At 42.0% G+C, this 13,739-nt stretch overlaps 1 protein-coding gene across 1 annotated transcript; it reads right to left on the bottom strand.

Moving 5' to 3' along the window:
- Positions 1-1,520: 1,520 nt before the first annotated feature.
- Positions 1,521-13,350, bottom strand: eif3g.S (eukaryotic translation initiation factor 3 subunit G S homeolog). Its single transcript, NM_001093008.1, is given in 10 exon segments — positions 1,521-1,617; positions 2,607-2,713; positions 4,019-4,155; positions 4,667-4,774; positions 6,173-6,365; positions 6,870-6,974; positions 7,371-7,430; positions 10,974-11,062; positions 11,235-11,326; positions 13,310-13,350. Coding segments are annotated over 10 exon segments (927 nt in total). The 5' UTR covers positions 13,330-13,350; the 3' UTR covers positions 1,521-1,601.
- Between the last annotated feature and the right edge of the window lie 389 nt (positions 13,351-13,739).

Here is a 13,739-nt window from a genome sequence, read left to right on the forward strand (position 1 = left end):
AACAATAAGTCGCTCTTGCAAAGAGAAGTGTTTTGGATACATGAGCTGGACTGTGTGGCACCTAAAGGTCTTAATGGACAATTGGTACTTGGCTGTTTCCTTACCTAAATAGGTCTCTCCTGTTACCATCGTGCCTGGGCAAATAGAAAATAGACACATAGCAACGAGCGGTTGTACATTAATAACGTTTTTATTGTGTATGCAGGAATTTTTTGTTGAACATAGACATTTAGCATTAATGCAATAGGATTGAACATGAGTTAAATTTGTATTTTTTGTATCTGCCTGAAACTCGCAACATAATAATACATTTGTATCATTTTGCAGATTGTTCATGAATACTTCTTGAATGGACACTTTTGTTTCATTTGAACACTACCACCATCGACACAATGGTGACACCCAGTGGTGAATTGTATGTATTACATTTTTTTGTATTTACCACTATACGAGGAATGTTTAGAGAGTTTACGATGGTTTTTCCTATCTATGACGTTATACTTGGCGCCAATTTCAAAAGGGATTTAACCACTTGTCTGTACACTTGCCATTTATCCTTGAAAAAGGTCCCAGTGTGGACCCAAACGTTGGATATGCATCTGTGAATAAAGTTCATCACTTTCTTCTGAAAACATTGGAGTGCGGGTCCATTTACTACTGTGTATCTAAAAACTTGACCAACGCACCCACTACTTAAAGGGATACTGTCATGGGAAAAATTTTTTTTCAAAATGAATCAGTTAATAGTGCTGCTCCAGCAGAATTCTGCACTGAAATCCATTTCTCAAAAGAGCAAACAGATTTTTTTATATTTAATTTTGAAATCTGACATGGGGCTAGACATATTGTCAATTTCCCAGCTGCCCCTGGTCATGTGACTTGTGCTCTGATAAACTTCACTCACTCTTTACTGCTGTACTGCAAGTTGGAGTGATATCAACCCCCTCCCTTTCCCCCCCAGCAGCCAAACAAAAGAACAATGGGAAGGTAACCAGATAGCAGCTCCCTAACACAAGATAACAGCTGCCTGGTAGATCTAAGAACAACACTCAATAGTAAAAACCCATGTCCCACTGAGACACATTCAGTTACATTGAGAAGGGAAAACAGCAGCCTGCCAGAAAGCATTTCTCTCCTAAAGTGCAGGCACAAGTCACATGACCAGGGGCAGCTGGGAAATTGACAAAAATGTCTAGCCCCATGTCAGATTTCAAAATTGAATATAAAAAAACCAGTTTGCTCTTTTGAGAAATGGATTTCAGTGCAGAATTCTGCTGGAGTAGCACTATTAACTGATGTGTTTTGAAAAAAACATGTTTTCCGATGACAGGATCCCTTTAAGAAATCCGGTAAGAGTGCGCTCACCAAATTGACCACGGGGAGCTACTGGGTGCATTTTTTTTGCCCAATTCTTTACCTTTAGTTCTCCTTTATTGTTTTTACTGTAAAAAAAAAAAAAAAAAGGAAAATGATCCAACAAAGCAGAACAGACTCCAGAATTAAAAACAGACCAGCCATGATTTAATTTTCAGTTCTTTTATTTGCTCTGCAATCGGACACAAGCCTATAAAATCCTCTGCCGCACAAGAAACTGCTCCCCATCAGTTGGTCGAGGGCCTGAGAATGACAAGAACACAGGTCAGCTGTTCAGAAGTACGTGAGATCATAATACCAAACATGTCTACTTCACTTATGAATCCCTGTACAGTATTTTATGGATAGAGTAGAATTTAGGGAATGTGCACACAGTAGATTAGGTGGCTCTCCTCCAAGGCCACATTTGTTTGTACCAGGAGTTGATTGAAGCTCCTCAGTCTCAAAGGAACTGAATTATAAAGTACTTTCTAACCCCACCTCATTATACAGCTAACGGTCAAAAGCAATTTTGGAGTCAGTCGCCAAAAATGTACCGTTTGCGACTCCTAATAACTTTAAAGTAACAGTTCCGTGTAACAATAAACTGGGTAAATAGATAGACGTGCAAAATTAATAATGTTTCTAATATAGTTAGTCAAAAATGTAATGTATAAAGACTGGAGTGACTGGATGTGTAACATAATAGCCAGAACACTACTTCCTGCTTTGCAGCTCTCTTGCTTTTCACTGATTTGTTACCAGGCAGTAACCAATCAGAGACTTGAGGGGGGGGGCACATTGGACATAACTGTTGCTTTTGAATCTGAGCTGAATGCGGAGGGTCAATTGCAAACTCACTGAATAGTTATGTCCCATGTGATGTCTATGGACACCTTCAGTTAATTTTGGATCTATGGCACTTAAGTGTTGAGCATAAATGGGCCCTATCACCCCTCCTTTCTTACATGTGCCTTCTGCTGCAAGTAAGATCTGGAGCATAAAGCCTCCCCTTCTTACCCTCAGCAGAGAAGGAGGGACATCATCAATAGTCAACAAGAATGAGTCAGAGCATGGGAGAGAATGCCAAAACAGGCTCAGAGTTTACTGAAACCCATAGTAACCAATCAGATATTTGCTTTGACTGCACATGTGACCTGCTGATTGGCTGCTATGGATAACAAGAAGCGGAGCAAGCTGATTACAGGTCTACATTATCACACGCGGAGTCAGTGCAGTCACAATACACTTACTTGGCCCATTCCACATTGAGAATAAGATGATCGTAACCAAAGCCAGAGACTCCTGCAATGGCGCGAGCAGCATCCTCTCTGCGGTGGAAACTGATGAAGGCAAAACCCTGGGAGAAAATAAAAAGATAAAGAAATTGAAGTTCAGTGGGACATCTATAACTCTATAACTATAAAATGGGCCCCTGGGCCGACTTTAAACAGCTGAAAACGCAACCAGGAAGGCAGAAAAAAAAATGGAAGCTGAACAGTTTGAAGGTCAAACTGATCTCAAGGAAGCTTTAGGGGAAGAATCTCAATAACTCACAAGGCTTAAAATAGTAACGACTATTGGATAAACATAAGAAACATCCACTATCATTTGCTGGCTTTTTTAGAACAATGATAGTTCCTGTAATAAATATATATATTTTGGGGATGCCCCGAAATCCACTATTTTGGATTCCGCCATATCCCAGAATCCTTTGTGAAAGATTCGACCGAATTCCAAACTGAATCTGAACCCTTATTTGCAAATGTAACTTAGGGGTATTAAACGAAAAAGTGATTTTTTTTTTTTTTGTGACAAAGTCAGGTGATATCCCTTCCCATCCCTAACTTGCATATGCCATTTCGGCAAGGCACAAGGATTCGGCCCATTTTGAATTGTTTATTAGATTTGCAAGTAAAATATCAGCTCACTTGGCATGGAGACTAGATTGGCATGGTGCATGTAATGCAGATTAGATTGGATGGTGCATGTAATGCAGATTAGATTGGCATGGTGCATGTAATGCAGACTAGATTGGCATGGTGCATGTAATGCAGACTAGATTGGCATGGTGCATGTAATGCAGACTAGATTGGCATGGTGCAGGTAATGCAAACTAGATTGGCATGGTGCATGTAATGCAGATTAGATTGGCATGGTGCATGTAATACAGACTAGATTGGCATGGTGCATGTAATGCAGATTAGATTGGCATGGTGCATGTAATACAGACTAGATTGGCATGGTGCATGTAATACAGACTAGATTGGCATGGTGCATGTAATACAGACTAGATTGGCATGGTGCATGTAATGCAGATTAGATTGGCATGGTGCATGTAATGTAGACTAGATTGGCATGGTGCATGTAATACAGACTAGATTGGCATGGTGCATGTAATGCAGATTAGATTGGCATGGTGCATGTAATACAGACTAGATTGGCATGGTGCATGTAATACAGACTAGATTGGCATGGTGCATGTAATACAGACTAGATTGGCATGGTGCATGTAATGCAGATTAGATTGGCATGGTGCATGTAATGCAGATTAGATTGGCATGGTGCATGTAATGCAGACTAGATGGCATGGTGCATGTAATGCAGATTAGATACTCATGGAGTAACAAGGGAGAGCCAATCAGCAATAAGAACCAACTTGTACCTTTGACTGGCCTGTGGTCTTGTCTTTAGCCAAGTAGATTCGAGATATTGATCCAAATGGTCTAAAAAGCTCCTGCAGATCCGTCTCCCTCGTGTCTTCAGACAAATTTGTGACACGGATTGTGGCATTGTCGTCAGCTGTAGAGGAAAGAGATAAAGTGACAAGTCTAATAGTGCGATCCATTTACAGCTTTTCTCAATATCCAACTCTGTCGCATCACCCCCAGTTCCTTCACTAGTGGCCCCTGGTGACTTCATTTGCAGGTCAGACTCTCACAAGTGGCAAGTGACGCTGTATCTACAACAAGCCTCTAAGTGCCAGCTCTGCTCTATTCTGCGCTCTATTCTGCGCTCTATTCTACTGGCTGATCATTCATGGTTAACACAAGGATTGTATGTAAATATATATGTAGCCCCGGATTGTTTACAGCGACTGTCACATCCTTTGCTCGTTTCATTGGCTGAGCCGTGTGTACTTGAGTGGATTCTGTGCCACAAGGCTAGTAAGCACAAGTATTGGCAAAACCAAGTCCATGCATTTATTTTAACTTATACAGTCAGTAAAATTGCATTAGGGAATAAAGGCCTGTTTGATGTGTATTCATCTAAACTTGGTGCTACATATTCTGTACCACGTAAAGCTTTGTACCTCTGCGATTAGGCTGCATAGACTCCCCTCTTCTGCTTCCTCCGTCTCTCAGGCTGGGGGGGACATATTTTCCAGTCTTACTCACAGGTGCCTGGGCTGGCTCTGGCTCTAAGATGACAAAAATAGTAGATCATCATCATCATTTATTTATATAGCGCCGACAAGATACGCAGTGCTTTACCTTAGTTATAACAAACAGGGAATAAATGGTGGATAAAATACAAGGGTTACAGATACAATAGGATTAGAGGGCCCTACAAATTGGAGTTTACAAACTAAAGGTTAGGGTACAATTGAGACATTAGGATTTTAGAAACAATTTTGTGATTTATGATACGGCAATGATTGATTTATTAAGGTACATTGAATAATCTTCTTTAAACAGATGGGTCTTTAAGGAGCGCTTGAAAGTTTGGAAAGAAGGAGAAAGTCTGACAGCTTGTGGCAGAGAGTTCCAGAGAAAAGCAGAAGCCTGAGAGAAGTCTTGTAGATGAGAATGGGAAGAAGTGACCAGAGGAGAAGTGAGGCGAAGATCAGAAGCAGAGCGAAAGTTGTGTGAAGGAGTGTATTTGGAGATTAGAGATGAAATATAGGGGGGGCTTCATTATTAAGGGAGTGTTAGTAATTTGAATTTGATTCTAGAAGAGATTGGGAGCCAGTGAAGGGACATACATATGGGAGCAGCTGATGTTGAGCGGTGAGATAGATGAATGAGTCTAGCGGCCTCGTTGGAGTTGTGAAAGGTGACTTGTTGGAATACCTGTGAGGAGTAAGTTGCAGTAATCAAGGTGGGAGATGATGAGAGACTGAATCACTGAACTAAGATAGGGTCGTATTTGAGCAATGTTGCGCAGTTGAATACGACAAGATTTTGCAAGTGTTTGAATGTGTGGTGAAAAAGACAGATGAGAGTCTAAGATGACTCCTAGGCAGCGTGCCTGTGTGGTGGAATGAAAGGTGGTGTTGTTTACGGTGAGTGATATCTGAGGGACAGGGGAAGATCTTGGAGGAAATATAATGAGTTCTGTTTTAGAAAGGTTCAGTTTCAGGTGGCGCTGTGACATCCAGGAGGAGACAGCAGAGAGACAGTCTGTGACTTGGGAAAGGACAGAATTAGAAAGATCAGGAGTAGACAAGTAGAGTTGGGTGTCATCAGCATAAAGGTGATACTGAAGTCCAAATGACTGAATGAGTTTTCCTAGTGAAGTTGTATAGAGCGAGAACAGCAGGGGGCCTAGAACAGAGCCTTGAGGAACTCCAACAGAGAGTGGGAAAGTAGTAGAAGTAGAGTTAGAGAAGGAAACTTTAAAGGAACGGTCAGACAGATAAGATGTAAACCATGAAAGAGCAGTGTCCCAAATGGCAGCTGAGTGTAGAATTAGTAGATTCAGCTAAATACATATATAAATACATATACTGTACGTTTGTGGACAGTAATACATAAGCAAGGTACAAATACAATACTCAGGGACTGAATGTAAACTGGAGAGCTAAGTGGGCTCTTACCTGCACCCGGCGCCTTCTCCTTGTCTCCTGTGGACAATCCCAGCTGCTCTGCCAGTTCTTTCTGCATGGGACCCAAAGTATCTTTATAGGGGCACCTTGTGGTCCAATGGTCACCCTTACAGATTCGACAAGACACAATCTTTTGGCCCTTCAGCTTATTCATGGGATCCTCCTCTTCCTGGTTATTCAGATCCTGCAGGAAGAAAATCCTCCTTATTACAGCTGTTTACTGGAAGCGAGGGGTGTCAAGGCAAGCAAAGGAAGGGAAATCGTTTTTGCCACAAAAAAAGGAAATAAAAAATGTTTTACCCCTTCCCATCCCTAATTTGCATATGCAAATTCTGCCGAATCAAAAATAGTGTATTCGGTACACACCTAATATTATATATCTCACGAAAACGAGCAGAGTTCATTTAGACCACATGGTGAGAGTGGGTTTAATTTTTTAATCCAAAAAACATCCCGTTGTATTAATACTTTAGACCTGTCATCAACTCTAGGGAGGGGTGGAATGTGATCTATGGGGAGTCTGTGGCCAATCTCTAAAAAATGTGTGTGTGTGTGTGTGTGTGTGTATATCTCAAATGGTAGGAATAAAGGGGAAGTGTGCAACACAAACAAATTCACATTAGATGAACCAGATATCAATAACAGGACACAAATAAAAAAGCTATTGCAGGGAATGATCAATACGGACCTCTTTGTTGGTGATAAACGTCATCAGGACATCGTCGCTGACTGTGGTGGTGGCCACATTTGGACCAGGAGGATCATATTCAGAATTGCCAAATTTCTTCCAATTCTGGAAATCAAAACACAGGAGTATAAAGATCTTCATATTCAACCTCATCATTTTTTACATAAACTTTATAAATCCCAGATTCTGTTGCTCCACAAAAGACCTCAAACGACTATATTAGCCTTTTCCCACATCCCAACAACTGCCACATCCCAATTAAACCCCCTTTTCCGACATCCAAACTAATTGGATCCAAATCCCAATTAAACCCCATTTTCCCACATCCCAACAACTGCCACATCCCAATTAAACCCCCTTTTCCCACATCCCAAAAACTGCCACATCCCAACTAAACCCCCCTTTCCCACATCCCAACTAACCCCCCTTTTCCCACATCCAAACAACTGCCACATCCCAATTACACCCCCTTTTCTCTACAAACACCCCCTGTGCTCTCACCTTCCTCTGAGCAACAACTTTGGATGCTTTCACTGTTTCTATTTTAAAAGTGCGAACAATCTGCAAAGAAACAGTAAAGTTTATATATTAATAAAGAACGTTGAACTATACGTGTGTGCACAGGCAATTCAACAAGAGGTGCCTTGAAGGTTCAGGCATTTCACCATCTTCTAATATATACAAGCCATTCTGCAGTGAGCTTTATGCTGTGCTAGGAAAGACTGAATTTAGAAATATTAATAAACGACCCATATATGTTGCCATATAAAAAAGATTTTCAAAGAAAACAAATGTAGAATTGCTCAGGGCACTTTTCTAAGCGCTTCTCACATATCAATGCTATTAAGCTTTAGTTGGAAGAACTGACCAGCAGGGGTGATGTTATTATGAATTTCATTCCACTGGCAGTTTATAAACTGCTAACAATGAAAAAATAATCATTGTAAATAGTAACAGCTCCCTGATCAATATTATATGTATATTTTTAGGGTTTGGATGGCATTCCTGGGTACTAATGAATACCACGATAACCTCTCATGAATAATAGGAGTGATGTGCTGCTGCCGGACAGACAAATATCTATAGATACAATATTATATCCAGCAGAGCACTTAAAGGGCCACTAACAAGTGTATAATAAATAAGCTTTGCAAAAACATCTAAAATTAAAAAACAATAATTATGCTCCAGATGTAAGAATGCGTTGCTACTTAAAGGGGTTGTTCACCTTCCAGTACTTTTTTCAGTTCAGTTGGTTTCAGATTGTTCACCAGAAATAAAGTCTTTTTTCCAATTACTTTCTATTTTATATTTGTGATCGTTTTTCTAATATTTGAGTGTAAAGTTTCATTTTTCATAGCAGCTCTGGGAGAGAGGGCATGACCCTTTAACTGTTCTAAATTGATACATTTAGTTTATACATTTCTTATGTTTGGTCCTGCTGTGGGTTTTATAATAGGCAGATGTTAGAATTGATACAATAGTTGCTGATTTCCCACAGATACTGCTGAGAAATGTATCAACTAAATGGAGCAACTAATTGTATCAACTAAATGGAGCAACTAATTGTATCAACTAAATGGAGCAAATTGTAACAGAATATCCTCCTGGATCACTGAGCTGCCAGACTGAAACACCAGAGACAGGGACATTCAACTTTAAAGGGGAACTCAGGCTGCTAAAACAAAATTTGATAAAGAGTCTCACATAACACAGAAACCCCTAATATACCCATCACAGTTGCCTGTTTCTTCAAAAAGTATGAATAAATGCCATTTTCTATGCTGAAATCCAGCTGTTTAGCAGTTCTTCTCTTTCTGCATCATTTGAAATCCTGGCAGGGAAGGAGGGACTAAACACTGATGTTACAAATTGTAACAACTTCTCCACAGCTTACAGACAGCATGCAGGAACTACATAACCCACAATGCATTGCACTGTGATATTCCTTTCCTTATTGAAATCACATGTGCAGGGAATTGTGAGGTTTGGAGGATGCAGGCCGAGGACAGATGGCTGTTGATACAAAGTAACAGTAGTCAGACAGCTCAGCAAAGTAGTCAGACAGATCAGCAGGAGAGCAGGAGGCTAGGCTTAGGGAACTGTTCCAAACCATTAAAAATCATGAAAAGTCTGCATGTTGTTTAATTGATGTATATTGCAAAGTTGCTTGAAATTATGTTTACGTTTCAGAAAGCTTAAGTTATGTTTTTGTGGAGTTCCCCTTTAACCTTCAATCTTGAAAAAAATGGTAAAAAATAAAAAATGGAAAGTAATTGAAAGTCTTTATTTCTAAAACCCAACTGAACTGAAACAAGTGTTTGGGAAGGCGAACAACCCCTTTAAGTACATTAGAGCAAACCAAAAATTAGGGATACACCGAATCCAGGATTTGGTTCAGGGTTCGGCCTTTTTCAGCAGGATTCGGGCGAATCCTTCTGTCCGGCCGAACCGAATACGAATTTGCATATGCAAATTAGGGGTGGGGAGAGAAATTGTGCGACTTTTTGTCACAAAACAAGTAAGTTAAAAAAATTTCCCTTTCCTACCCGTAATTTGTATATGCAAATTGGGATTTGGATTCAGTATTCGGCCGAATCTTTCGCAAAGGATTCGGGGGTTTGTCCGAATCCAAAATAGATGGATTAGGTGCATCCCTACCAAAAAGTAACGCCAAGGCACATAATGAGGGGACAGCAACAATCCCAGTGTTGAGAAATTCTAACGTGATCATCTCACAATGGTTCCTTGGACATGACAAACACCAGCCCCTTATCTGGTTTGTGCAGAACAGTCACAGGGAGTCAGTGTTATCACAAGTATGTACCAGAGGCACAATTGCTAGTAAGCCCAGCACTACCTTTCTCTAGCCATACACTAGCCCAGGGGAGCCAAAAAGATAGATAGGGATCTACCAGTAGACCTTTAGCTGGTGATCAATAGATCTCAAGCCTCTGTCAACAAACAGCTTGTCTCAATCACCCTCCTGTTTCATTGTTTTCATTCAGATATTTATTAAGTTATGGTTACATAAGAAATAGCGATTTGTTTATTATAGCAATAAACACGTCCTCATAAATGAATATAATATGTAAGTAATATTTTCCATGGAACAGAATGCTAACAATGCTTTTAGGGATGTAGATTATAATGGGACAAAATCACCAAAAGTAGTAGGTTCAGGATTCAGCCGGATTCCGATTGGGCCGAATACTGTGCCCGGCCGAACCAAATCCGCATCTGCAAATTAGGGGCGGGGAGGGAAATCACGTGACAAGGAACACAAAACAAGGAAGTAAAAAATTTTTCCCCTTCCAACCCTTAATTTGCATATGCAAATTAGGATTCGGTTCGCTATTCGGCCGAATCTTTAGCAAAGAATTCGGCGCATCCCTAAAAACAAGACCCCGCATTTGTATGGGCACTCCTGTACTAGCCAAACCTCTACTGTATCCAACCAATCAGAATGCAAGAGGAGTGAATGGAGACTGTACAACAGGCCATTCATTGGCTGCTTCTCAAGCACCTGCCCAATATCAGTGTGAATGATCAGGATCGGCAGTCGGGGGGCCGGACCAACCAGTATTGGCTTGGGCATCAATAATACTTATATTCAGCTCTGCTGCTTTAGCCTGCAACTGCCAGTTTCTCAATGAACCAGCCACTATTATTCTGCCATACTGGTCACATGCTAAGTAAGTCATACAGTGATATAACCTTGTGTATAATGCTAATAAATGAACCTGCAGCTCTATTATGTGGAAGGTAACATATACAAATCTACAGATTTTGGGACCCAATAGACAGTAATGTCATTGAAAAAACAAATGAAGCAGAAACCAGAACAAACAGAAGGATCTTCCAATTTACAGGGGAAACTCCTGTTCAAAGCAACTTTATGTTTTCTAGTTGCTAGGGAAAGCAAAATAAGCAACCAGACAGCATTTGAAATCCGGAGTAGAGAATAAAATGGCAGTGTAGCTTATACTTAGTGCTTTATATGTGTATAGACATTCACAGGAGCACATGAGGAGCACTGAATGATACAATGCAGGGGTTTAAGTAGGACATTATCAGGACATTGCAGAAAAGTGCTGTCCCTACCTTGACTGTCTTGTCATCATCATTCAGTTTGTATTCTGTGATGGTTTTGATGTTGCCATTGATGACCTCTCGGGGAGTGTCCAGAACAACTGGGGGGGGGGGAAAAATCAATTATTAATCAATTAATAATCAACACAGTCTCCTCACAAACATATTCACAGAAATATTTATATCCAACCAGCAAATACTGTTGGGAGTGACAGAGGAGATCTCTTCTGCCTCTTGGGTAACCCTAGTGTAGGTTTGTATAGGGAAACTCACAGCTGACTGGATCCGGTTTCCTGATTTGCGGACTTAGGGGTTCTGCATCTATTCCTTCCTCCTCCACTTGGTCTGCCCAGCTGGGCTTGGAGCTGGAATGAAAAGCGGAGACGTGAGACATGTAGAAGATCCCATACCAGCCCCACAGCTCCTCTTTATAGACTGGGAACACCCCAAGCTTCTCTATACAGACTGGGAACATCCCAAGCATCTCTTAACACACTGGGAACATCCCAAGCTTCTCTATACAGACTGGGAACATCCCAAGCTTCTCTATACAGACTGGGAACATCCCAAGCTTCTCTATACAGACTGGGAACATCCCAAGCTTCTCTATACAGACTGGGAACATCCCAAGCGTCTCTATACAGACTGGGAACATCCCAAGCTTCTCTATACAGACTGGGAACATCCCAAACGTCTCTATACAGAATGGGAACATCCCAAATGTCTCTATACAGACTGGGAACATCCCAAGCGTCTCTATACAGACTGGGAACATCCCAAGCGTCTCTATACAGACTGGGAACATCCCAAGCGTCTCTATACAGACTGGGAACATCCCAAGCGTCTCTATACAGACTGGGAACATCCCAAGCGTCTCTATACAGACTGGGAACATCCCAAGCTTCTCTATACTGACTGGGAACATCCCAAGCGTCTCTATACAGACTGGGAACATCCCAAGCGTCTCTATACAGACTGGGAACATCCCAAGCTTCTCTATACAGACTGGGAACATCCCAAGCGTCTCTATACAGACTGGGAACATCCCAAGCGTCTCTATACAGACTGGGAACATCCCAAGCTTCTCTATACAGACTGGGAACATCCCAAGCTTCTCTATACAGACTGGGAACATCCCAAGCTTCTCTATACTGACTGGGAACATCCCAAGCGTCTCTATACAGACTGGGAACCCAAGCGTCCAACCAAGCGTCTCTATACAGACTGGGAACATCCCAAGCGTCTCTATACAGACTGGGAACATCCCAAGCTCCTCTATACAGACTGGGAACATCCCAAGCGTCTCTATACAGACTGGGAACATCCCAAGCGTCTCTATACAGACTGGGAACATCCCAAGCGTCTCTATACAGACTGGGAACATCCCAAGCGTCTCTATACAGACTGGGAACATCCCAAGCGTCTCTATACAGACTGGGAACATCCCAAGCTTCTCTATACAGACTGGGAACATCCCAAGCTTCTCTATACAGACTGGGAACATCCCAAGCTTCTCTATACAGACTGGGAACATCCCAAGCTTCTCTATACTGACTGGGAACATCCCAAGCGTCTCTATACAGACTGGGAACATCCCAAGCGTCTCTATACAGACTGGGAACATCCCAAGCTCCTCTATACAGACTGGGAACATCCCAAGCGTCTCTATACAGACTGGGAACATCCCAAGCGTCTCTATACAGACTGGGAACATCCCAAGCGTCTCTATACAGACTGGGAACATCCCAAGCTCCTCTATACAGACTGGGAACATCCCAAGCTTCTCTATACAGACTGGGAACATCCCTAACGTCTCTATACAGACTGGGAACATCCCAAGCGTCTCTATACAGACTGGGAACATCCCAAGCTTCTCTATACAGACTGGGAACATCCCAAGCGTCTCTATACAGACTGGGAACATCTCAAGTCACTCATCACATGCTTCTCCCAATTTCAGGTCAGCAGACAGGTCAATTTCAGGTCAGCAAAAAGCCCCCATGGAAAGTCTTCCCTCCCAAAAGCCAGATCTTCGCCTGTAACAACTCTCAGCACTGACAGCTGGTTGAACACCCGTGTCCTAAACCCTGTGCATCCCTCTCTAAAGCCTATTCCTTAAGCTTGGGCTTCCAGACGTCGGTGAGACTACAAGGCCCAGCATGCTCTACGCCTTCATTATACATATATGTGGAAGAAAGCTGTGACTTGTAGTGCAGCAACAACAGTGAACCCAAATGTAGGAGACCGATCTGTCTCCCCCCAACTCTCCGGCTGGCCACAGACTAGTTCTTCAACCTTGACTACAAACGGTTTCCCGCCTGGCCTCCCCGCTATCCCTCTGTACGCACTCATAGTCTCCGGTCGGCATGTCTGTGCTGTGCTGGGCCGCTGGTAGCGCCTCCGGAAGTTGAAGAGAGCGAGTGCTCACACTCCGCGCTAGTAAGAAGCCCAAGCCGGCGGATAGTGAAGGACTTCCGGTGCCGCTCTAGCGCGACCCTTCTAGTTAGACTCTATGATCAGCGAAGGCGGAAGTTGTTTGTGGAGATTGTATTCTCTCGCTGCACTTGCCCTGACTCTGTACTTCACCACAAAATTAACTTTAAGCATGATGCAAAGATTGATATTCCTAGTCAATTTGCAACTGAAAGTAATTTATTATATCTGGAGTTAGTTACATAGTTAACTTGGGTTGAAATAAAACCAAAGTCCATCAAGTTTAACCCCTCCAAATGAAAACCCAGCATCCATAAACACACACTGACCCCTCCCTACACTCAC

This window comes from Xenopus laevis, chromosome 3S (genome assembly GCF_017654675.1).
Source record: "Xenopus laevis strain J_2021 chromosome 3S, Xenopus_laevis_v10.1, whole genome shotgun sequence".
NCBI lineage: Eukaryota > Metazoa > Chordata > Amphibia > Anura > Pipidae > Xenopus > Xenopus laevis.